Source organism: Poeciliopsis prolifica, unplaced genomic scaffold, assembly GCF_027474105.1.
Source record: "Poeciliopsis prolifica strain line A6 unplaced genomic scaffold, Auburn_PproV2 SCAFFOLD003, whole genome shotgun sequence".
In the NCBI taxonomy this organism is placed as follows: Eukaryota; Metazoa; Chordata; class Actinopteri; order Cyprinodontiformes; family Poeciliidae; genus Poeciliopsis; species Poeciliopsis prolifica.
In genome coordinates, this window is record NW_026562378.1 from 9,210,821 (window position 1) to 9,235,306 (window position 24,486).

Below are 24,486 nucleotides of genomic sequence, written 5' to 3' on the forward strand. Positions count from 1 at the left end.
CCCAGTAATGAATAATATCTGGTTTCTAGATTGTCATTTTGGTTTATATGTATGATAGAGAGCGCTAAAGCAAGAGTTTCATCTCAGAGCAGAAATGGGTTCTATTTATTTATTTACCAAAATGGAGCCATTTTGGTTGAAATAGTCAAAACTTTCACTAAAACTTTAATCTGAATTTATTATTGATCCTTTGTTTTGTGTTGTAACATATACAGCTTTCTATTGTACGTAACATTGGGAAAACCTGTATGCATTTATTCAGCAATAACAAAGAATGACTTGAATTGAATTACTGACTCACAATGCAAGCTTATGTACATTTGAGAGCTGCTAGAGTTGGTGCTTGGAAATAGTCCAAATGCAGTCACATTTTTATCTGGACGTAATTTGAATAAACTAAACTTAGCAACACTGCCAGTTATCAGAAACAAACACTGCTGAGACGTTCTATTATGCGAGCCTAAATAATTGGCCGATTAAAATGTTTCTTTTGAAATTGCCTCTGTTGGATCAAATAAAATAAAAAATGTGGTATAGAAATTTTTGACAGCTATGTTACTCGAATAAAATCAACCATTTCCTTTTTAAGTCAAACTAAAAAATTTGCTTTAGTCACAGCCCATCACAGTTTCAACAGACGTTTTGAATGTGAACGATATGACAAAAAATACAATATCTTAAGTCTTTATGTGCCTCTTTCCTGACTTGAAACAACTCACAGAGTTTGATCTTAAAATCTGTGATGGAGGGACTGAGACTGGTACAGCTGAAAGATCAAAACAGACCGAGGCTGATGAAAGAGCTGAGCCGATGGTTCATAGCAAATGGAGGAAAAAGGAAACAGGATAGAAACAGAAGCAGAAACTAAAACCTGGAGGAGCCGGCAGGCATTGGCACCTGGAGTGAGAGCTCTCATGTCACTGTGGTGACCCTGTGAACAAAACAAAACAAGAAAGACATTGCTTCTGGGTACAGAAGCCCCGTAGCAGACGTTATAAAAAGGTCAAGAGAGGCTGATGGAAGTGGAGAACTCTCAAATACGGGCACAGACTAAGTTAGAGAAAGACAGATGAAGGAAATGTGAATTAAGACCAGATGAAGTCTGAACTGTTTCTAATTCAAAGCTCAAATTTCACATTTTCACAGAAAAAGAGCTACATATTCATTTTTTTGGGGGGGGATACATTTTTAAAAGAGTTAGGATTACTGCACTGAGAGGGCGATGAGCAAATCAGCTGAGTAAACAGACTAAGCACAACAGCAATCAGGCAGCCATTGTACAGGATCTCAAAACCTGCAATTTTCTGGTGTAATGTTGCTGCTGGTAACGTTAGTTTGTAACCGATGAATGCACAAATGAGCTTGTTGGGACACACTTTTCTTTTTACATACAGCTGGATGTGTGATACAAGATAAACAGCAGTGTAAATACTAACAACAAATTTGAAACTTCCATCTCTATATAATTGCTGTACACCCATTTTCAAAGTTTGACCAATGTTTTTTTATCTCTTGACTTTAACCCTTCAGCAGTCATAGGTTGGGTTGATTGTAATCTGCGTTTACATTGTGCGCAGATCCAGTAGGGATGCACTGACCCCACTTGCACCTTTAAACCTTAATATTTATATAATAATAACCCTACACCGGAAGTAAATAACCTAAGCTATCTATTCTTAAGTAAAAGTTTTCTTATTATACATTTAAATGTGAGTATATAAATAACATCAGCCCAGAAAGACCAGCCCCCTATGCAAAGATTAATCTGTAATACAGATTTTTACAAATATTTCAGTGCCAACAGATTTTTATCATGTCTGTTTCTCAATTTAACAAATTGAGAAACTAACAATTCCCCAGAGTGCAATACAGTGCACATCAGGAGGTATTTATAGACAAATAGTGAAAAGGGAGCTGATCCAACACATTAACAAACAAGTCTCTGGATACTTATTTGGAAACATGTTCTTGCATCTAACCCTAAATGAAACATCTTATATTTTGACCAAGAAAGGCAGTGGTGTCTCTAATTCAACAGAATTAATCTATTTCTAAATTACATTTTTGCTTCATGACTTTAGTTGTATTATTTCTTAGAGGTTTATTCCTTTTCTACAGAACTGCCAGCAGAGGTCCAACCGTCAGAATGACTGAAAACATGCCTGACCAAAGACAAAAAAATAAATGGAAAAAAATGATGATGAGAAACAAATAGCTAGTTTGAAAACCATACATGATGCAAATTGGTTTCCTCTTTTCTGTCTGAAATATGATAATATGCTGAGAGCCAAACAAGAGGCAGAATTAGAGAACAATAATGACTTTATGAAGCCATACTTTAATTTCCTCTGTTGCATAAACAACTAATTAAAAAGGCTGTTCCAGATTACCATATTGATTTTAGATCATTTTCTTATGTGTGAGATGTTGCTGTATTTTTTTGGTTTGGTATACATGGGAATAGATGCCTATCAGGCAAGTTTTGTACAAGATTTGAATTTTAGACATTTTACAATAATTGAATATAGCAATAAATGCCATTAAAAGTAAAACTTTGAAGGTTTTCAGATTTTCTGATCTTAAAAACATCTTAGTTTCACCGCTAACCTTTAATTACGTACTTACCCAGAATGAGTATGAAGTGTTTCAATTATCTTCTCTTTTTCCAACAGGAATCTGCTGGATAAAGACACCTTCTCAAAATCTGATCCTAGTAAGTACTTCATAAAGACAAAATATTTTTGTCAGCTTGTTGTGCTGTATGGCTTTTTTTATGTTGTTTCTTTCTGTTTGTAACCTTAATTATTATTATTATTATTTTACATATTTCTTAACACTATAACCAAGTTGTGACAGTATGGTATGACACATAATATGTGAAATGATCGAGCATCACTCCCGGTGAAAAACAACCAATCAGAGCCAGGATGAAGTTTTCAATCATGTTTGTGTACGTGCTGCTCAACCTGATAATGGCAGAGAAACAACCAGTCTCAGCAAAAAAAGCATTTATCCACTGTCTTTGGTGTGTATTTGTGAAGATGACATTACCACAGAGAGAAAGGAAAATAATTAGGTTTTTTTTCACAGATTGTCTGTCTTATCTTCTACTGTCACAACATTTTTATTATTTTTTTTTTCATAAAAAAACTGCATACTCCAGATAAAAGATTTTTGAAAATCTTTGTTTCACTTTAAGAGCAATTATTTGACTTCAACTTCTTATATTACCACTTTGTTTGCACAGGCTGCATCTTTTACTTGGTCTTTCTCTCTCTTTTATGTTTCTAATGTTTCCTGCAAAAAATGTATTATTTTTATTGCTGTTTTGTACTTTTTCCACCCCACAGTGTGTGTACTGTATACGCAGGGTGTTGAAACCAAACAGTGGCGAGAGGTGAGTGCACACACAATCACACACATATGTCAAAGCAAAAAAATAAATAAAAAAATACAAGAAATTAATCCTTTCTAATTAAGCTGAAGTACTTTGGGTAAGACATGTCATTTCAGTAGCTGTTTCACTGTGGGCTTACAGCAGTTTATTATACTGATTTATTACAGCTTCTCAAGCATAATTTTTCTGAAGATGTCAGAGAAACATACCCCAAATTGGGGCTTTAAAGCAAAATAAAAATAAAAATGAAGGGGATGATCAATATGTTGGCATTGTGGGGACTACAAAGCTCTCTGTTGAGGGATTAATACTATCCTCATTGTACTTGCTTAGTTTATGTAGCTTATTTAGTATTAGCTCCAGTTCTCTCTTTGACATATGATCTATTTGTTGGTTTGTTTTGTAAATAGCCCTAATAATGTAGGCGGGTATCAACATTCCCTGCTTATCCAGGGAATAGCACAGAGACGGGTTTAAAGTAGATACAACAAAACAACACACGAGTGGGCAACTATACCTAAATGTATTTCTTGTTTTATGTATTTAATTATAGTGGAACTTTGTTATAAATAAGAGAAAAAAAAATCTGTAGTTGTGAAAAAATACTTTAACATGAGAGTCTTGATGAGAAGAAGCAACAAGTTCATTGAAACCTTTCAAGTCTGTTAAATCTGCAAGAGTTAACGTTGATTCTGGCTGTCTTTGTTCTGGTCAGTAAATCTTGTGACAGAAGGTTTTCATTGTTTGGCTGCTTTTCAACACAGGGAAAAGAAACAGCTATAGGTGTACAGTTGTGGATTGTCATGCACCAAGGACTTTTTGCAGCTCAGCACAGGCCATCTTGGCATTTACCTTTCATGAAGAAAAAGGGGTCTGTGTTTGATGTTAAAGAGGACAGCTTTGATACATTCTGAGCCCAGGAAAAATTAAACTTGAGAATCAGTTCCCTGCTGTCTGAAGACACTATGTGGGTATGTAAATGGTCTGAACTTATCAACTGATTTCCCAATCATTTTGACCACACAGTGCACTTTACACTACAGTCACATTCACCTCAATGCGTAGCCAGTTTGAGTGCCACATTGAGATGTGCCAGGAGGATGTTAGAACTGAACCTACAACCTTCTGATCACAAGACAGCATCTCTACCCACAGAACCATTTGGATTTGGACATTTTATTGGACATTAAAATGTGAAACACTTTTGGAAAACCTTCCCCTGCCAATTGTCAGAGTCCTTGACCATAACACTGAACCTGCAGTTCCTTACTGTCTTTGTTGTCATGGTGTGCATGTGTGAGACAGGCTGAGTGGATAAAGATTATTGTGTGATAATGCTTTGAGTGGTCACTATGATTACAACAAGGGAAGGAAACAAAGTTAACTTTCACATACATAATGTAAATACAAAAGAATTACATATCAGTAATAATATCTCAGAAAAATATCTTATGTATGCAAATGCACAATTTCAGCAAAATCATTTTATTCTTTTAATTACTTTAAGTTTCAACCAATCAAACGCCAACTCTTATCACCACACTTCCTATAAAAGAGCTGGGTTTGAGGCAGGCCTCCTCTTTAGCAGGATCTCAAGATGGCTGCCACAAAAGGCACACAAAGTAACAAATGTTTCATCAGAACATTGACACAGAATATTCATTTGGACACTCTGAGAACTAACAAAAAAAGAGAAAAAACAGGATAAAGAACTGAATGGCTCTTTCAAAGTCATATTTTTTTTTAGCTCTTAACAATTATCAACCTCAAAGTTATCCAAAAAGTGTAAAACACAAACAAGCTTCACTGCTCTGATGAGTGACCTACTTATTTTATTTAGTGGTGTCACATAAAACAATACTTCCTCTCTCTGTTACTGATAATCTTCATCACAAAAGTGAAAAAAGTTCAAGAGGTAAGAATACTTTCTCAAGGCACCGTAAAGCAAAGTATTTTCTGACAGCACCTGCAGCACATAGGTCAAGTCTCGGCCACAATAAATGACTACATTTCCTCCAGGAAGTAGTTCATGCAGCAGATTCTTGATAAAGGTTATGTGTATCCTTTTTGGCTTATCTTAAATGACCAAGATTGTTGTATGCCCTCTGGTCTTTTTTTTTCCAGATGGACATTACCCCATACACCACAGGGCGCTGCTCCAGATTGATCTGAAAATACTTTAAGGCAATTTCTTACTTTGACTGATTGCACTCAACCAGCAGCTATTTTCTGCAGAAAGTTTAATAATTTTGGTTCAGTGGAAAATATTTATAAATCCATTGTAGATTAAAAGCAGATAAATTTCTAACCCATGCAGCTATCTGTAAAATTCATACAAAAACAGCTCAAGTTCAAAGTTTAAACCAACCCCTGGATTATTTTTTTCTCATTTAGACACACAACACTTTTAGCATTTCCATAAAAATGGTCCCGACGCTCTTTTATTCCTGGGGTTTTACAGAATGCTATTTCTGTTTGCAGTGTGTTTCTTTTTTTGTTGCTATTGAGAAATTGTTGCTTTTGTTAAGCGAAGGACTGAGCTGAAAAAGAGGCTTGTCTCACACTAATTCACACTAGTGTCATTTACCTCTGCCTGTAAAAGCAGAAGAAACCGCCAAGCTCATTATCGCAGCAGTATGCAACCGACTCCTCAACGACCCATGAGGACAGTAACATCCCATGTTGGTCCAAGAAACAACACAAATCCCCAGCTGTGGTCTGTGTGTGCTCTGGGGAAGAAGATAATAAAATTTTCGTCAAGTTTGGGACTGAAGTCTCACCACCAAGGCAAAGAATTATCCTTGCATTTTTTATTGCCCTACTTTGGCAGGCACACATAAAAAAAACACCCACAGTGTGATAATGTTTTTGGAAGCATATTCACATTCTAATATCAGATGCTGTAAATCTAGCTGTTGCCCGAAGAGTTCAGTTTGCCACGTTATCCGCATGTGCAACACATCTGTGGTGATTCAGTTTGTGTATGTGTGTGATAGCGAGGGTGAAAACTCAGGGACTTCATGCCAGATTCTCATTAGCCAACTCCTGTAGTCAAGCGGCATCTAATGAACTCTGCAGAACAGTATTGTCTCCTCCACTCAGTGGGGAAATCACATTACAGAGCACATCTTTAACCATCACCCACCTCTTTACTAACATGTCCTCACACCTTCATCAACACCTCGGGGTCTCTTAGAGATTCAAGGTGCATCAAATTAAATTTCTGCCTTTTATTTCCGTTTCCCACTTATACAATTCAGTTAGTGGCTTCTTTGGAAAAAGAGGTATTTAACCAAGCAAGTAGATAGTAAACAATGTGTCAAGTTCTCCAAAGTGCCAATTTGTCTATAAGCTGCAGGTATCCAGGTTATAACATGAGATACTAAGACAGATTTTTAAAAAACTTTTAATTAGTATTTATGTCTTGTAACAGACATAAATACTAAACCTGGCTGCTTAAAAAAAATACAGCAGCCTATGAGAAAAAGTCATCAGTCGTTATCTTCATCTTCCAAAACCGCTTGTCGTCTACTGAACAGCCTCACACACACGATCTCTGTCTCTCTTTTGCTGTCACTCAAAGTGTCATTTTCATTTTGAGGCAAATTCGCTCTTAAGTTTATGCTCTCCTCTTCATCACACTGTAGGCTAATCTTTAAAAATATGTTGGTAAATAGCCATATTTTAGATGCATCATAGTATTCAAAGCATGTAATAAAATACTGGCTTATAATACAATCTTACAATACAATACACCTCTTGCCATTCTCACTGAAAAAGGTTAAAATACAGAATGAGGCCACAACAATCACCATTATTGATTTTGCCATGCAGAGGTAAAATATCAAGTTGAGCGTACTCATCAAAAGGTATGGATTGACTAAAAAAAAGACAATTAAAAAAGAGAGATTCTAAGATAGTAGAAAGCCTTTATGGGCAAAATTCAGAGTGGCAAATAAATTAAAAAAATCAGATTCAGCAAGAGATACAACAGGATGTGGTAAACATTTTTCATGTTGTTAATTTCTTGATCTAGTGCTATATAAAATTTCTGCAAAAATATTTTCTATGTTCTTGATACCATCTCCTGTGAAACTCTGCTCAACTAATTGTGTTTAAGCATGCAAGGTTTGTGGCATTTTAAAAGTGTTTTCTTGCCATATTTTCCTTCGTTTGGCACCTTGGACGTGAAAATCCTGCTAATTAGGAAGCTTTAATCACTACTCTTCTCCAGCTCAGCTGTTTCCACCCCATCCTCTCACCTTTTCTGTCCAAAGCCCCTAGTTTTGAGTAATACCCCCTTTTCTTCTGCCCACTCTTTGTACTTCCTATGCCATTTTTATTCCTAGACTCTTATTTTTTCTCTGCCTACACATTTTCACAGGATCTTTTACTTATCTCTTGCTTCCTGTAGGGCTCTGATGAGTGGGTTATCTTTTTGTAATCAGGGATGAAGGTGGGGATATGGGAATTAAAGGAAAAATAGCTCTTTTGCACAGCAGCCACTAATAATAAGACCTGATTTAAAACCCACAAAACTGTTTTTCCACTTTTCTTTTGTATCCATTCATCATTTCTGTCTCTCGACTTTCAACTATTTTTTCCCTTTCATAGTTCGGCAGGACGGAGGTGATAGACAACACCCTAAACCCCGACTTTGTTAGAAAGTACATCTTGGACTACTTCTTTGAGGAGAAACAGAATCTCCGCTTTGACTTGTGAGTTATTTATAATCTTCTGTCTTGTCCTGTCTTCTTCTTCTCTTTTATGTCTACTATCAGTGATGAGAATGCCAACCAAAATAACTAAAATATAATGCAAGCCATGTTGTCGGTATGTTCAGATGGTACAAAGGCTTCAAACTTATGAGTCAAATTTCAGTCATGAAAAATGGTTCATAGCATGTAAATGTCTGTGCTGCATGTTTTACTTGCATAGCTTATTTTCTGCATTATGTCTTTGAATGTTGAATATTTTGAAAAATACATTTTCTTTCTTGTAAATTAAGTGAGAATAAACCACAAAAATAGCAATATGGTATTGTCTTTTAAACACCTTCTGCACTCAAACCAATAATGTCCTCACCAAAGACTTATAGCATGAGATTATGTGTCATGGCTGGCTTGGGAACACCTTTGTATGCCAGTGGGAAAGCTACAGGAATGGGAGGTCTGCAGATCACTGTTCAGATTACGCTTCTGCAGCCCAGTTCCAGATAAGAGACAGAGACTAAATGAACGACTGACTTTAGGAAAATATGAGTTTAACTTAAAATTAGAGTGACAGTTCTTGATATTTATTGCTTGATACCATTATCATTTTTTTAAATATGTAAACTGAAAGTGATACAGCCTTTTACTTTTTTTTAACACTACAACGTTAAATCTTTATACATTAATTTTGGTTTAAACAACACAAATCAGTGCATAATTCAACCCCTTTTCCTTTGATACACCTTAATCTAAACCAGGGGAAGAATTGCCCTCCGAAGTCACAATCTAGATATGTCTAATATGTTCTCATTATGAATCCAGTGGTACCGTGAAGGCCTCAGAGGTTTGTTAGAGGACATCAGTAAACAAATAGCATCATGAAGGCCAAGGATCGAAGCAGACAGGTCAGGGATAAATGTTCTAGTTTAGGTTAAAGAACAACATCTCAAGCTTTGATCATCTTACAAAGCTCTGCTCAATCCATCATCACCTGAAAATGGAAAGTATTGTAGTAGCAAGAGTCCGCCACAATTGCAAAACTATGAGAACGTCGCCATCTATGACAACTGACAGGCAAGAAAAAGTAAGCATTTAGTAGAGAAGCAGCCAAAATGATAATAGTAACTCTGGATGAGGTGCAGAGATGAATTATTGTTCTTCTCAAATTAATTATTTATCTGAAATAGTTTTATGTAGTAAAAGAAGAGTGGAAAAATGTATATGAATTAGGAAAGAAAGCCTCAGGACAGTAACATCTGCAGTGCACAACAAACAATCAGACAGAGCAAAAAAAAAAAAAAAAAAGAAAGAATGTGCTCTAAGGAAATATGTATTAGTTCATCTTGATTATAGGTCAAACCATTCAGTTCATAGCTCTTGTGTTAAAGTGTTTGACTGTATTTTTATAGTTGTTGTAAGTTCATCGAAGTTATAACGTCACATAAATAAGAGGATTTATGCGACATTATAAATCACACCTGATTACTGAATAAAAAGGATCCATTGTTTCGGTCATATGTTTGATATTGGCCATCACATACACTCCTTCCCTCACTTTCATTGTTTTATATTCACATGCAAATCGGATTAGGTTCACCTCTCAGGAAATAAAGGTTGGATTGAGCCCATCCTTAATTACTGAGCAGCACAAATGGGAACATCAGAAAAGATACTCAGATCCAGGTTCTTTTCATTTGGCCTCTTCTGAATTGATACTGGTCACCATATCAAACAGACTGGTTTTCTGTTTAGCACATTAAAATATGATGTATTTGTCTTTGTGTTTCCTTCTTTTCTTTGGTTTATTAGTTTCAAGTTGCACTTTTACACAGCGAGTTGTCTCTTTTCTTCATTTGATTTTTTTGTGACGGCATTACCTTGAAATTACCAGAAACAAAAACCAAAGACTAAAATTTAATAAAGCACATGGCACAAATGACACCGTCTATTTTATTTCTAGCGACTGCAGTCCTTTGTAGTTCCATGTTGTTTTTGGTTTGAGAGTATGTTAAATTAAATACTTGTTCATATTTTCTCTAATAAAAGTTCTGCTTTGGTCATTTTTTTTCCTCTCTCTCAGATATGATGTGGACTCTAAAAGCCCAGACCTGTCCAAACATGTGAGTGCTTGTTTTTAATTTAACCTTGAACCACAGACAAAATGAAGCAAATCCAGAGTAAAATCTGAACTACTGGCTTGAAATGCTCTGTAACAGATAAAATGTAGTGCTTGTCAATGCTTGATTTAACTTGATGAATCTGTAGTCAACTTGTGAAATAGTCATATTATTATTTTTGTTTTGTTATCTGCACGTTTTGAGTGGGTGTTGCTTGCAGCATGATATTTTTTCCCGAAGATGGAATAAAACAAACCCCTTACTTGCCTGATTTTGCATGCATCCAAATGCTGGAAAAAGCATCTAATTCTTCTGTTTTTATACAATCTTGTTGGGCAGTGGCGGTTCTTGCATGAATGATGCCCCGGGTGAGACCCTCTTTCTACTTTTCAAAACAAAAAGCCGATTTGGTAAGGAAAGAAATTTTTTCCACTGTGTCCAATTGAAAAACAAGAAGAGAAAAATCTTATTGATCTGTTTTTATTATCAAACAACCCCCATTAGTCCCTGCTTTACTAGAGATAATTCTTCCTTGGATCCACATCAAACATTACAATAAAAATATTCTTTGCAAACATGACAAAAAAGACTTAAAGTTATCCCTTAAAACACAAAGGAAATGACATTGAACGCAAATTTCAAATCAACAGCTTCAATGCCTTGCAAACATTATGAAAAGACAACAAAATACCTTACTACATAAAACTATTTCAGATAAATAATTAATCTTGCTCTCATTCTTTTACATGGCAAAATCTAACAAGTGTAAAAAGTAGTTTTAACACATCTGTCATGTCCACACTATGTTCACAATTTATAAACACTTTTTGAACTTCTGGGATTACTGTAGAATAAATACATCCATGATTGATCAGTCTATGATTCTTTATACTCGTCTCAATATGCAGTGTTCTTAATATTGTGAGAGCATTGAAAGATTTTTTGTGTTTTCAAAAATGTTCATGCTGATTTGTTGAATCAGACTGTGCTGTAAGCAGAATAACCCAACAACCTGATTATATATCGATATGCAACCAGAGATAGTCAAGGCTTCCTGAAAACACATTGAAATAATGATTTAACTTAGGACAGAACCACAAGTTGTAAATCCAACACAAAGGTCAATGTTATTAGTCTCACCTCACATTGTGACTGACACAGAAGGTGCAAACATGCAAACAGTCAATACCGCTTGTTTGGCAATGGGGATGGTGCGTGTGAGTGTGTATGAACGGAAGAGGGTAATGGGTTGTAGAGTTTCCTCTTTCTTTTGCCTCACGGCGCTCCTGACATTGTGCTGCCCTGGGCAGAGAGGCCTTTCATCCATTTCAAAAACCGTCACTGTTAGGCTTAGATTTTAATGGCATTTGTGTTTACTGTTAACTACTGTCCCTTCTATTAAATGATCATTTAGACCCATATCTATCCCACTGTCTTTTTTGAGTTGTTACAGTATCCATCCAGTGGCAGGGTAGTTGAAAAACTTTGATAGTGCAATGCTTTTGATTTTGAGTTTCCATTTTAAACAGTGCAACAGGCTACACTTCATGTGATTTTCTTGCACTAGGAGCACATGAGCTGTGATTTTCTTTTACTTAGGACTGGAAACTGGTAACAGAAAGCATTGACAAAAGTTTGGAGCAAAAATAATCATTGTCAATGATTATTTGATGTGTTTGGATAACGGGGGTTTGCATTTTCCATCATTAGCTCCACCTGTGATGAGCTCCGTGTCTTGGTTCCTCCGCATGGTGTCAATTTAAGCAGGAGTTTTTAGGTATTTGCCATAGTGTTGTGCCTTGGTATATGATGTGCTCTGTTGTTACTGTTGTTGCTGTCGTTGTTGTTGCTGCTGCCGCCCAACTTTTCTGGAAGCCCGCAGAACTCAATGTAGGTTCCTGCATCTCCTCTCACACTCACACTGCATGGCTTCTGTCTCACATTAATGATCTGTCTCTCAGAGGGAACGACTGTGTCAGTCATTAGGCTAGAACACCTGAAAACCAAAGCAAGCCAACTGAATATCTCCAAATCCCCAGAGAGAAACACACAGGACACAGTGTTTGGGAAAACAAAATGTAACTGTCAAGTCTTTTTTTTTTCCTTTATTGTAATTTATAAATAGAAAAAAGTATTTCCATGATGACATGCCACAGGCATCAACAGTTTACAGGGACCACAATCAGTAGGCGGACTGGAGCAGAGATATCTGTGAAATGTAAAACATTTCTGGATGACGATGAATTATTTAGTGGGCCCTGCCTACCAAGGCCAAAGTTAAGGACTTTTGGTTTGTATTGCTTCACCTTGCAAAATAAAAACCAAATTCCAAGTCTGATTCTCCAGCTATCCTGCAAATGCTGAAGTGATCATTGAGAAACCTTTGCTGATAAGGACATGTGATGCCTTGCCAAAGATTTTATGCCAATTGGAGTCTTTCACATTTTGTCAAACAGTAAAACCACAACAGATTACTTGGAGGTTTATGGAAAAGTTCAAGGGGTTTGAACATTTTCACAACAGAAAATATTTATCTAAGAAATCTCGATCCATGTGTAACACTCATATTGGGTCATGCTTTACATCATGGAACATAATGTTTCACTATTTTTACACGTTTGTCCTGGTATTCACTTCAAGTCAGTGAAACAGCTGTGGTGTTCAATATGAAGAAACAAACTGAAAGGTCAACTGCAGGTTGTTTCTCACTGTGTCACAGTAGCAACAGGTTAAAGTTCAGTACTCATCAAATTATCTGTCTCATATGAATTTACATTTGTTGGAAAACAATTTAACAAACACAATTGTTTTTAAGACCCAAAGCACCAGGTTCAGTGGGATTAATTTTTTACCATTTTGCCTCAAATGGTAAGAATTGGGGACTGTTTAATCCTGGCATTGGGTTTCAAACATCTGCATGAGTTCACATGATTCTGCCACTGGGAGCTAACATACTGCAGGTTTTACTCTGCCTGTATTTTTTTCAGGTGTAGATAAAGCATTTTTGCAAATATTAAACTTGTGCAGGAGCATATAGGCAAATTTTTTTCGACACCCACATGGGTAAACAGTGAAGATTTCAACAAACATATTAGACAATGCAAGTTTTATTTTTTATTGTGGACATAGTTTTTGATTTTTTTCCATTTTTACATTTTATGGTATACCAGAATGGTCAGTATACACATCAGTGTACTCTGTGCCACTTATTTGTTACTTTTTTCATGTGGAAAACTGATGCTCTGCATCCTTGGAAAACATATGTTTTGGGAGTGAAGTGCACCTTTGTGCAGCATAAAACTTTTCCTCTTGACCATAATAAATTGGGCCTGGACTATGATTCTATTCTATCTATTGAAATAACACATAATACTCAGGTAATCTGAAAACTGAGAGAATAGATATTGACCAAACTGAAATGCCGCATGTCAGAAGTAAAACTGGGACTTGTTTCTTGACGAGTCTCATCGATTGCTTTCCCTTTCTTGGTCAATCCTTGTTGCAAACATTGCTCATCTGACCACCTGCTGCACTCCAAATTATTTCACAGTGTCATAGACACTTGATCATTTGTGAACAGTCACAACATTTAATAGCCCTTACAACAACTACTATATATATTTTACAGGAGATGTTTGGGCTACATTTGACCTTTGATTATTCTGTCAGTTTAACAGATTTTGGTGGTGTTTGATTTCACTAAACCTTAATTTTTCTCACCAAATTTAATTTTTAGGAGTTAACAGTAATATTGATTGTAAGACAACACAATAAGTGTGGAATTGTAGACACAGCACTTTGCAAAAATACTCAGACCTTTGTTTCCAGCTTTTTACACATTCTATTATCCTTCAAACTGTTTTATTTTTATTTGGATAGGAGTGCTTCCTCAAGTACTCTGACTTGATGAAGCATTTGTATAGTTCTTCATCAAGTCAGAGTACTCCAAAGTGCTTTACTTTACAGTCAGTTATCTCCTTCTTCATGGACGCAGTCACACGGTGACAGTGGTGACTGATGGAGCCGGGATTTGACCTGGTAATACACTGGTTACACGATAAACCCCTACCATCTGAAACACTGTGGCCCCAAATACAAAAAAAAAATAATAATAGTTTGATTTGAAGAACCAAAGATTTCTGACACCACAAGTGTTGAAAACATGTCTAAAACTTGTCTAAACCTTGTACCGACCAGCAATATAAAAAGAGATGTGCAGTCTGTTCCTATCAGCATTGCACATCTAGAGATTAAAATTCTTGCCCATAGCAGCTTTCCAAAGTAGATAGTTCTGACAGAAAGCCTCTGTAGACCTCACATTTCATGTCATGCAACATATTACCAGTTGAATTTAGGTTTGGACTTTGACTTGGAAAGTCTACTGCAGGAAAGTGACTTGATCTAAGCTGTTGAATTGCAACTCTGTCTGTCTGTGTAGATTTTCTCTGATGCTGAAAGGTGAACCCTTACTGTACTTAGTGCCATCAGTTTTTTCATCAACTCTGACCAGCTTGTACTGCTGAAATCAAGCACACACAAAGCATGATGCTTTCACCTCCGTGTGGGCATTGTGTCTTCAGCAGGGTGTGCGGTGTTAGTTTTTTACATGCCGTAAGTTTTTACATGTAGACCAGTGAGTTAAACTTTGGCCTAATCTAATCAGAGCACTTCCTTCCACATGTTTGCCTTGTGTCCTACTTACTTTTTTCCAACAATAGATGGAGTTTGTAGGAGATACTTGAAACACTATTTTCTTAATTGCACTAGAATTTAGGTGGGATAAGAATTTCTCTTACTTGAGTTTCAAATGTCTTTAATTCCTCCAAAGTACCTGCCTCTCTAATTGACACTCTACCTACCCTGCCTGTCAGTAAATGTCGATAGCCAGGTTTGACAGTTTTTCAGTTCTTCCATGTTTGTTCCATTTTCAGATGATCAATTGCACAATGTCCTTCAATACAGCTTGTGATGTTCCATAAGCTAACCATGCCTTAAACCTTTCCACATCTTCATTCCTGACCTGTGTGGTGTGTTTCTTTGTCTTCACGGTCTGTTTGCTTACTAATTGTCTGCAAGAAATGTTCAAGAGCTTTCAGGCTGTAAAGAGTAATCAGGCTGTAAATAAATGACGCGCTGGAGGACTCTGTTAATTAATGTGACTTCTGAAGGCACTGGTTTTAGTTTAGGGATGGGAAACTAAAGATGCCTAACTAAAAAAAAAAAAAAATCTGCTTCTTAAGTTTATTGAAGAAGTTAACCACTCTAATTTTTCCCTCTTCACATAATCCCCAACAACAAATGTTTGATGGTGAATTAAAAACTGAAAACTGGTTTGATCAGTTACTGACTCATGGTGTGAGAAAATGTCACACTCTGAATTAATGCCTGATGTGCAAGGCACATTTTAAACTTTGGTTTGGTCTGCAAAATTTGAATGAACACAAGTATACAAGTTCTTTGGAAGAAACCAGTGCTCGAGATTGTCACTTGCATGAAATCTGGAGAAAGTCAGTCCCTAAGTATAAACATTAATTTTTCTCTTTCTGCTTGCTTCCAGAATTTTGCTCTTCCTCCTTTTTTCTTTTCAACTTTCAATTTTGCTTCCCTCCAGGACTTTTTAGGTCAGATGTTCTGCACTCTCGGGGAGATCGTTGGATCACCAGCCAGTCGACTGGAAAAACCACTGGGGTGAGTACAAATTTTGTGCTACTTTTCTCAAGCTCTCTGACTCCAAATGAGATTAGAAAACGGTGTATTGTGCTAAAAAGGGGAGTCAAAACAGAAGAAAAAAAATATATTGGAAGCGAACGTAGTGATTTTTATTGAAATGTATAAAATCAGCCATAAGGATTACTTTGGGTGTACATTTTAGGAACTCGGTTTAATTTTCTCTGAAATGTGGGTAGAAATTCAAGAAAGCATATGCTAATTTTGGAGGAATGAACCTGAGTCAGAGACAGAAGGAGACTGAGATAAAGAAAAAAGAGAGGGTAAAGAAAGACTGGAGAAAATAAACATGGGTGATTAAGACAGAGATGTGAGGAAAAGACACTGATCAGACCAGAAAAAGGAAGTCAGGAAGAAGACAACACATTTACAGATGTTTTCCACAGATAATTATTGTCATTAAAGAAAAGGAAGAAGCGTAGAACAAAATTACCTAAATTACAGCTCGTCTTTCCCGCCTGTGCTCTTACACAAGCCCTACAAAATGGAGCGTTAATGGGGCATCCTGTGATCTGCCTTTTCTACATCTGTCAACTGTCAACATCAGCATTAGTGTCCTGGACTACTGTGCACTTCAGGTGAAGTCTAACTAAGACTGCACCCAGTTCAACGCAACTTGCTTCTGAATATGTTATCTGCATCCCCTTAAGAATTTGTAAGTGTCCCAGTTAGTACAGAGTTCCTGGTTCATAACAAATGGTTCATAAAAGCAGAGCTGTGTACAATAATTTGTACACAGATCGAGTTACATTTGAAGGCCATATATTTCTCATTTCAGCAGCAGGACCGCGGAGCTGCGCCAATAAGCTAACAGAAACACTAAAGAGAAGAAGAGCTACCATTGACACAGTTGCAGCCAAGCATGTTTTAATTTTACACAATACTGTTTCAGCAAGTTGCTCAAATTGTAAACTGGTGTTGTTGTGCATATAAGGTGTGAAATTTACCTTTGAGCAAACATCCCCCAAAAGAATCTCAGCACTTCCCTTTTTTTAAAATTTCCGCCAGTGCCCCCTGCTGTCCTCTGAACGCCCCCCGGGGGGCGGTACCCCTACCTTAAGGGATTTCAGCAATATCAATATCAGTGAGAGGATAAACCTTAGTAATGCAATTTCAGGTGTCAAGCTGAAATTTATTTTAAACTCAGAATTTGTGTGAAATGGTTCAACAAAAACAAAATGCAATACTTGACAAGTCATTTCTTTCAATTTGACTCTGCAGCTGAGAGATAACCCAACTGCTTGCCAGACTGTGTTTTTATGACAGCTTTTAATCACACAAACAAAACGATCAGAAAAAAAAAACTTACAAAGAAGAACCCCCCCCCATGGTGAGAAGCTGCACAGCCAAAAATGCTAAAACAAGATTCCCTTCTCAACCTTTCTGTCACATATGTAGGGCAAGCCTGCCTTTGAAATACCAGCATGCACTTTGTTCTGTGTACTTTTCAAGGCTGGTAATGACTGTAAATAAATATAGTTTCATGAATCCATTGTTCGTCTCAGCCTCATTCAGCTGTTTGATGAATGAGTGTGTGAGTTTGGTGGATGTGTTAAACATTTTTCTTCATCTACATTACAGATATGAACTCTGGACAGTGTAAAACTGTAGATATGCAATTTTTCAAGTTATTCACAAGATGCTGTGTTTCACATGAGAGAAGGGGTATTTCACTGGGGTGGAGGAGCAGTAAACACACACATACAGCCTGACATAGCAGTGGTAGATATGCTCCCTGCTTGTGTTTGTTTCATGTCGTATCGAAGGATGATTCATATTTCAGTGTGTGAAAATTGAAAAGCATTTTGCCTGAACCGTGCAGAGCCAGTGGGAGAGTGCTTCTGACCATTTGTTTGTTTTTCAACCATTTCTCTGCTTTCTCTTTCCACCTGCTCATAAATACATCAAACACTAAAACCCATCGTCTGCATGACATGCTTCCTGTCACCTAAATGTTGGTATTCTAGTGCAAATCCAGGGCAACATCTCCCTTACGCTTAAATCCAAAAATCATAAAAAAAGTAGCACCAAAGATACATTTGCTTGTTTCATTGCCCTCAGAAATATTCTGTTTAAAATACTATTTAGGCATTAAGCTTCTTATCTTCTTTTTATGTTCTGTTCTGCACTTTGCTTTATTGGCACATAAATGAATTTTAATTTTGCCCTTTGTTATTGTCTTTAATTTTAATCATAATGGCTTTGGTCTTTTACAAATTATGGCTTATTTAATTAGGCAGCATGCATTGTGGTTGTCATTTAAGAAATAGGCTTCTGTAATTGTTCAAAGAGTGACATTAATGAGCAGTCAGGGATGCACATAAATGTCAGAGTAGAAAGGAAAATAGCAGCAGAATTTGAGGAATGAATGTCCAGCAAATGTGACGACTCGGCACAAAGGAGCTGAAATAAACTGGAGACCAGAGACTGCCTGACAATACTTGTGGTTGGATTCAATTATTCAATCATTCAGTCATTCAATCAATCATAAATGGAATGCAATTGATATGAATTGTTAATATTTCTTTGAAAATAGTAAACCAATCAGTAACAAAACAATAACAGAAAAATAAAACTGCTGGGGAAAAGGTTCTCCATGAAGGACTAAATACCGGGATGTAGAATCATGTAAATTCGTCAGTCAATCAATAATTTTTTGGTACAACATTTATAAAATTGTCATTGTCATCCATTTGTCTGGTTGCCTAAGATTCACCCCAGTTTTTCTGTTCATCCATCCATTTATGCCATCCATCCATCGGTTTGTCCATCCGCCATTTGTCCTTCCCTTTGCTTGTCTGTCCAACATCTATCTGATCTTAGGCTCCTTCGCTCCACCCTGCATGCTTATCCTAGCAGGGTCACATGGGCAGCTGGTGCCTGTCTCCAGTGATGAGAGGTGAGGTTCGCCCTTGACAGGTAGCCAGTCCATAAACCTCTCTGAATGAAGAAGTTTAATCTAAATTAATGCATTCAAATATTTACAAAAAACTGATCCAAACAAGTCTTTGACAAGTCAGAATTGTTTGGGCTTTGTTCACATTCATGCACCATCTCTCTCAACATTGGTGCTCCAACATTATATTCATGACTCTCATTCTGCCATTTTTGAGTCATTATTTACACAGAAGACAATACACATTATAAATTAGCTTCAGATTCTCTGTATTAAGCTGAAAACCACTTCAGTATTAAATCTATTTAATCCATAGATAAGCAACATTCAGAAGAGCGATTTCTTCTTGCATTTTCAAATTTCTTTTGTTGGACGTTTGAGACACTATTACTCTAAATATTAAATCACTGCAAAATCTGCGTAGATATCAACTAAGAACTTAGCTATCAGACAAAATTAAATATAGCGTACTCTGTTCCAGGATTTTGTTTCCTGGAATAGCTTTATAATTTAAAGAAAATAAGAGATAAACATTTTTTATTAATGTCAGCTAAATTCCAAATTATTTGTAGCCCAGCATAGTAGGTGTAAAATATCATTTTATTTTGGCCGGTATGGTCTTACCTTACCTATTCATTCATTTTTGAGTGAAAGTAATCTTAATGCCTAGGATTGACAGCGCTACTCCTCACTCGAATCTGTTTGGCAGTTTATGCAAAGAGCTAAAAGAGCTCTAAAAAAGCAAGGAGAGCTTTGAACCCCAAAGACGTTCAACACATCATCAAAACTCAGTCTTTGAAACACCTGTGATCACATGCAAAAAAGGAAAACGATTCATAATTACGAGAAAAGTTTGACTGCTAATATAAAAGTTTTTTAATATATATTTTTAGCATATTAATGTTAAAGCGTAAATTATAAGAGTCAAATTGTGTTGTTTTTTTTTTAACAGATGCTCAGCTTATATAATTTTTTATTATATTCATCTTCTCATTGCCTACCAGAAAAAAAAATGTTCTGGTAAACAGAAAAATAATTTTAAATCCAAACCCTCCATAGGAACGTTGCCTGGGCCTTTTCAATTCCCATCATAATTATATGTGAATAATCACAGTAAATTGAACAAAAGAAGAAAGGCCAGCCCTATAAAGTCAAGGTTTTATTAAGATACTGACTAATTTGTTCAGACTTCCACCATCATCTGGCTCAGCTGAAGGATTGTAAACAACTCCTTATAATGGATTCTATTTCCATGAAAACATTGACTCATTCAGCAAAAAGAGAAAAGACATATTGGATGAAGAGACTATAATATATACCTTTGGGTTTCTCTTACTGTTAGAAAACTTTGCTGAGCTAACAAACTGAATGAAGTATTCATAGTATTAAATATGTATTGCTTTTATATGCAATATAATTTGTAATATATGCAACAGTATTATAGCAATATAATAAAACTTATAGCAATAATGTCATTAATTCTGACTGGATCCTCTGACCTTGCTGAATAAAAGTATCTCCACAGCATGATTCTGCCAACACTGTGTTCACATATTAGTTTTTCTCCACAAAATGATCAAAGAAACACAAAAATTATCTTCTCTCTCAAGTGAACTTTTCTTATACTGAAGTTAATGGTTGTGATAATGACATTTGAAAACAATATGAGGGGAATGAATCCTCGTGTAAGGAGCTGCAACAACTTTCTCTGTCCATTTAAGCAACAAGTGGAATATAAAAACAATATGATAACAGTTTTAATTACTGGCTGCATTCTCTGCTCAGCAATTGTCTAATTTTACATTTTCTTGACAATTTTTTTTTATGCTAATCTATATTCCTTGCATCTTCATGAAATGTTTAGTGTAACAAATTACTTCAGAAATCTGAGTGTGTACATGAGTGTGCCATGGAAAACGAGGGATTGACAGGAAGAGAAAGATAGAGGCGAGCCGCCAAACAAGACATTTGTTTCATGTGAAGATGAAAGGCACTTTGCTCTTTCATGACTGCTTCAGATTTGACAGCGCTTTCTTGTTTTTTTTTTCTTTATTGTAATTTCGATTATACAAGTAAACGCTTTTATGTTTAATAGGCAAAGTGACATAAACTTTCTATTCCAACAAAAGGCAGCTCTGTTTCCCACTCACTCATAACTCTCACTTATTTAGGTTAGAAACTAAATTAATTTAGCTAAGCTGAGTTCAACTTTATTTATAAGCTCTTTAAAAATAGGACGACTGATCAAAGAATTAAACAGATATTGTATGTAAGCCTTAAAACACAAAAAACAAGAAAACATATTACAATTTGAGATGACTAGAGTCAAATTACTCTTTTACCATCAGTTGTGAAAAAATGCTTTATATCTCAAACATAGCTTAAAATAATTTGACTTGTCTTTTGAAGAAACTCAATGGTCTTTCCCACCATTGGTTTTCAGTACCTCATCACAGCCATGCTTCTCATCATGCTGTTTAGACATTTTCTGGAGCATTGGACTGAGAAGTAGTTTGCATGACAAGCTCAGCAGACTTGCCATTTTACCAGGTGCTTGCTAATGGACTGCCACTAGTCTGGTGGAGCTGAGTGTGGGAGGCATGGAGGAGAGATGGTCGGTGAGACAGAAACTCAGCTTGGAGGAGCTTTGTGCAACATGGCGACGCTTTGTGAGAGCAAGCAATTAGGCACTCCTGAATGACTGCCATGGGAGATTCAGGGATTCCTTAAGCATGCATGAATTAAAACTATCCTCCAGGTGTGTTTTGGATGAGGGAATCATTATAGCATGATATAAATATGGCAAAAGTTGATTTTACATAATGCTGCAGGATTTGAGACTGGAGTGGATGTTCACAAAGTAGTACAGCATTGGTTTGTGTTGCTCTATAACAGAAACGCTTAATATCAAAGTTTGTGGTTTACAAAATGTTTTTTTTAATCTGCAGGAAGTTTTTTCAGGACGGTAGAATAACAGCTGGTCTGGCATATCTTGAGTGACTGTCTCCAGTGGCCTGTGACTTTTCATGATATATCTAAAGACTAAAACATTTGGCAGCTAGCAGTTGATTCAGCGTGGGTTTATGCTTTGTCTATCAGTGGAATCCCACTTGCTGACATGGCATTTATGATCAAACTGACAGGGTGACAGTGTGCCTGTAATTTGGTTTTGAAGAATGGAGGATGATTTTTTTTTTTTTTTTTGCGCCTTGTGACTCATAATTACTCAGAGCAGTTGTTGTTAAGAGGCTGGTCAGAGAGCCTGGTGTCTGTGCGGCTCAGTGATGAAGGGAAACAAAACCGCTTTCCAGCAGTTAGAGTAAACACCTCCGTAATGTGAAATGAAAATATGGGCCATTATATTACCATAAGAAACAAGCCTTCAATTATCTGCACATCCCATGGGATAACTTAGCATTCTGTTGATGATTCTGTTGTAATGTGACTGCAAAAAAAAAAAAAAAAAACATTGATATAAAAAGGGAAATTAACTTTTTGCATTGTGTTCTAATGTGTTTGCTACAAGCCTGTCATTATGCCCAGCAGAATTGCTAGTCATTTGCTGGATTGCTAGATATGTTGAAGAAAAAGCTGAATGACAATGATGGCTTAATGTTCCTGTTTATATGGAGACTCTGCAGTTCTGCACATAAAATTGCTTATACCTGTAAATGATTCGATTAGGACGTTTTTAACAGTGATCCATAGAACATCTGGGCATCATTGTAAATGTATTAATTCTGAGGCACCAAGACAAAACAGAGAATAACTTGAATTTTTTAAGGGTTTGCCATGGGAAGAACTGGGCTATATGTAAGACTATTCTCACTTGTCAAACCCAATCTGAATCATTCTCATTGGCAAAAAGAATACCTCCCAAAAGCAAATCTGAAACTGTGCAATGAAGATTACAATCTAACATAGACAATGTCTTGATGAAGAACAGCACAAGCAACAAATGAAAACAGAATTAATCTTTATTTTTTAATTTCTATTTACAGAAAAAAATATTCTAACTGTGTAGCTTCAAAGTTGGAAGGAAGCATAAAACTCAAACAGCGTGTTTCCCCTGAGCAGCTTGATCAATGCCAGAGGACACAGATGGCTCCATCTGGGATTCAACACTGATTGACAAGATCACTTTACTCTCACTGCCTCATACATTATCACATGTTTACATTGGCCGTCTTTGTTTAGAAATCCAACAAAATGCCTAACTCTTCAGAATATGCAGCCAATACATTGAGAATTGCCAATTATGTTGATTGATTTATAAATATTCAGCTTTAAAAAAAATAATGATTTCAATTTAAAAGGCCAAAAGTATTTTTAAAAAATGGGGAGAAAAAAGTGGTTTACCATTTGTGACCTTTTACTAGTTTTCGCATTCAGTGACTGTCAGGGGAGATTACTAGAGCAGAGCAGGGAAATGGAGGGAAAATAGTTTTAAATGTCAATAGAAGCATCCATGCAAAGGTAGGACATCTAGGTGTATGGAAAGAAAACAAGAGCCACAGTTTAGACTTATTTGATGTTAAAAGGTTTGGACCATCTTTGCTTTCTTTATTCATTTGCAACCAAAGATTCTTAGATCTTTGATATTTTGTTTTTAAGAGTTAAGCTGTAATGTATAAACTGTGAAAGGTCAAATGTCTTTGGATTTTGTGCCCACATTTGATTTATATTGTTCAATACATTATAAAATTTTAAAAATGTATTTTTTTTTCTTCTGAAATCCCAAGGGTGCGTTCATAAGTTAAAGATTTACACCAATACTTCCAGTCAGCTACTTGTTCAATTAATGGAAAAAGCTGAAAGTACTTATTTTTTCACTCATAAAAGTTTTTTTTACTCTTCAGTCTTTAAACTACTCTAATGCAGCTGGTGATATACAATATTATTCTCAAGTTCTGGTCCACCTACTGTTTTACTACAACATGTTGCTTGTTCCTGAAAAATGACTTTTCAAAGGTACTGACAAAAAGAAAAACTAGTCACTAACGTGCCTACCCACTGTATCTAACCATGCAATAGGGACTTTTGTAGACTGTTTATTGCTTTAGTTAAATACATGACCTATATATACACATGCTATTGTATTGTTGTACTACTGATTGGAATAAAAAACATAGCAAAATACCCCAAATACCACATTTTTTACCTGGAAAACTTTGCTCTTAAATAACTTAAATAACTATAACTCTCAAATAACTTTGTGTTTACTTCAGTAGTCTGACCACTGAGTCCCCTGAAGCTGTCTAACGTCATGAAGGAATATTGCGTCCTCATCTATCAGCACTGAACTGTTGCTTTGCTTGAAGCCAGGCTCCCAAGTGTTTCATAATCCTGGGGCAAAATCTGTCTTGAATAGACAGTTTTTGTTGGGAGACAAGAAGTCTGCCCTCATCACTTTCACAAATCTCACCCACTTTTCTTGCATGGAGAAAATAAGAGTCTATACTTTTCTGTGTCTCCAATAAGTGATGTGTTGAGTCAGCATGTTCCCATTTGAAGGCCTTTTTTGTCAAGAAAAATAGTTTGTTTACAAGTTGCACTCAGAGATGAGTGATCACTGTATGATAGTATCTTCCTGTTCTCCTGTGATCTCCTATAAAGACATTTAGTTACAGTAGTGTC

At 36.2% G+C, this 24,486-nt stretch overlaps 1 protein-coding gene across 2 annotated transcripts in view; it reads left to right on the plus strand.

The window, feature by feature from the left end:
* Positions 1 to 24,486, plus strand: part of cpne5b (copine Vb) — a 106,943-nt gene that overhangs the window by 26,656 nt on the left and 55,801 nt on the right. Inside the window, exons 3-8 of one of the 2 annotated variants that reach the window (XM_055026993.1) lie at positions 2,673 to 2,713; positions 3,351 to 3,397; positions 8,012 to 8,115; positions 10,190 to 10,229; positions 12,102 to 12,116; positions 15,838 to 15,914. In XM_055026993.1, the coding sequence (XP_054882968.1) occupies positions 2,673 to 2,713; positions 3,351 to 3,397; positions 8,012 to 8,115; positions 10,190 to 10,229; positions 12,102 to 12,116; positions 15,838 to 15,914 (324 nt within the window). The remainder of the gene's footprint in view (positions 1 to 2,672; positions 2,714 to 3,350; positions 3,398 to 8,011; positions 8,116 to 10,189; positions 10,230 to 12,101; positions 12,117 to 15,837; positions 15,915 to 24,486) is intronic. The other variant, XM_055026994.1, reaches the window with a different exon arrangement.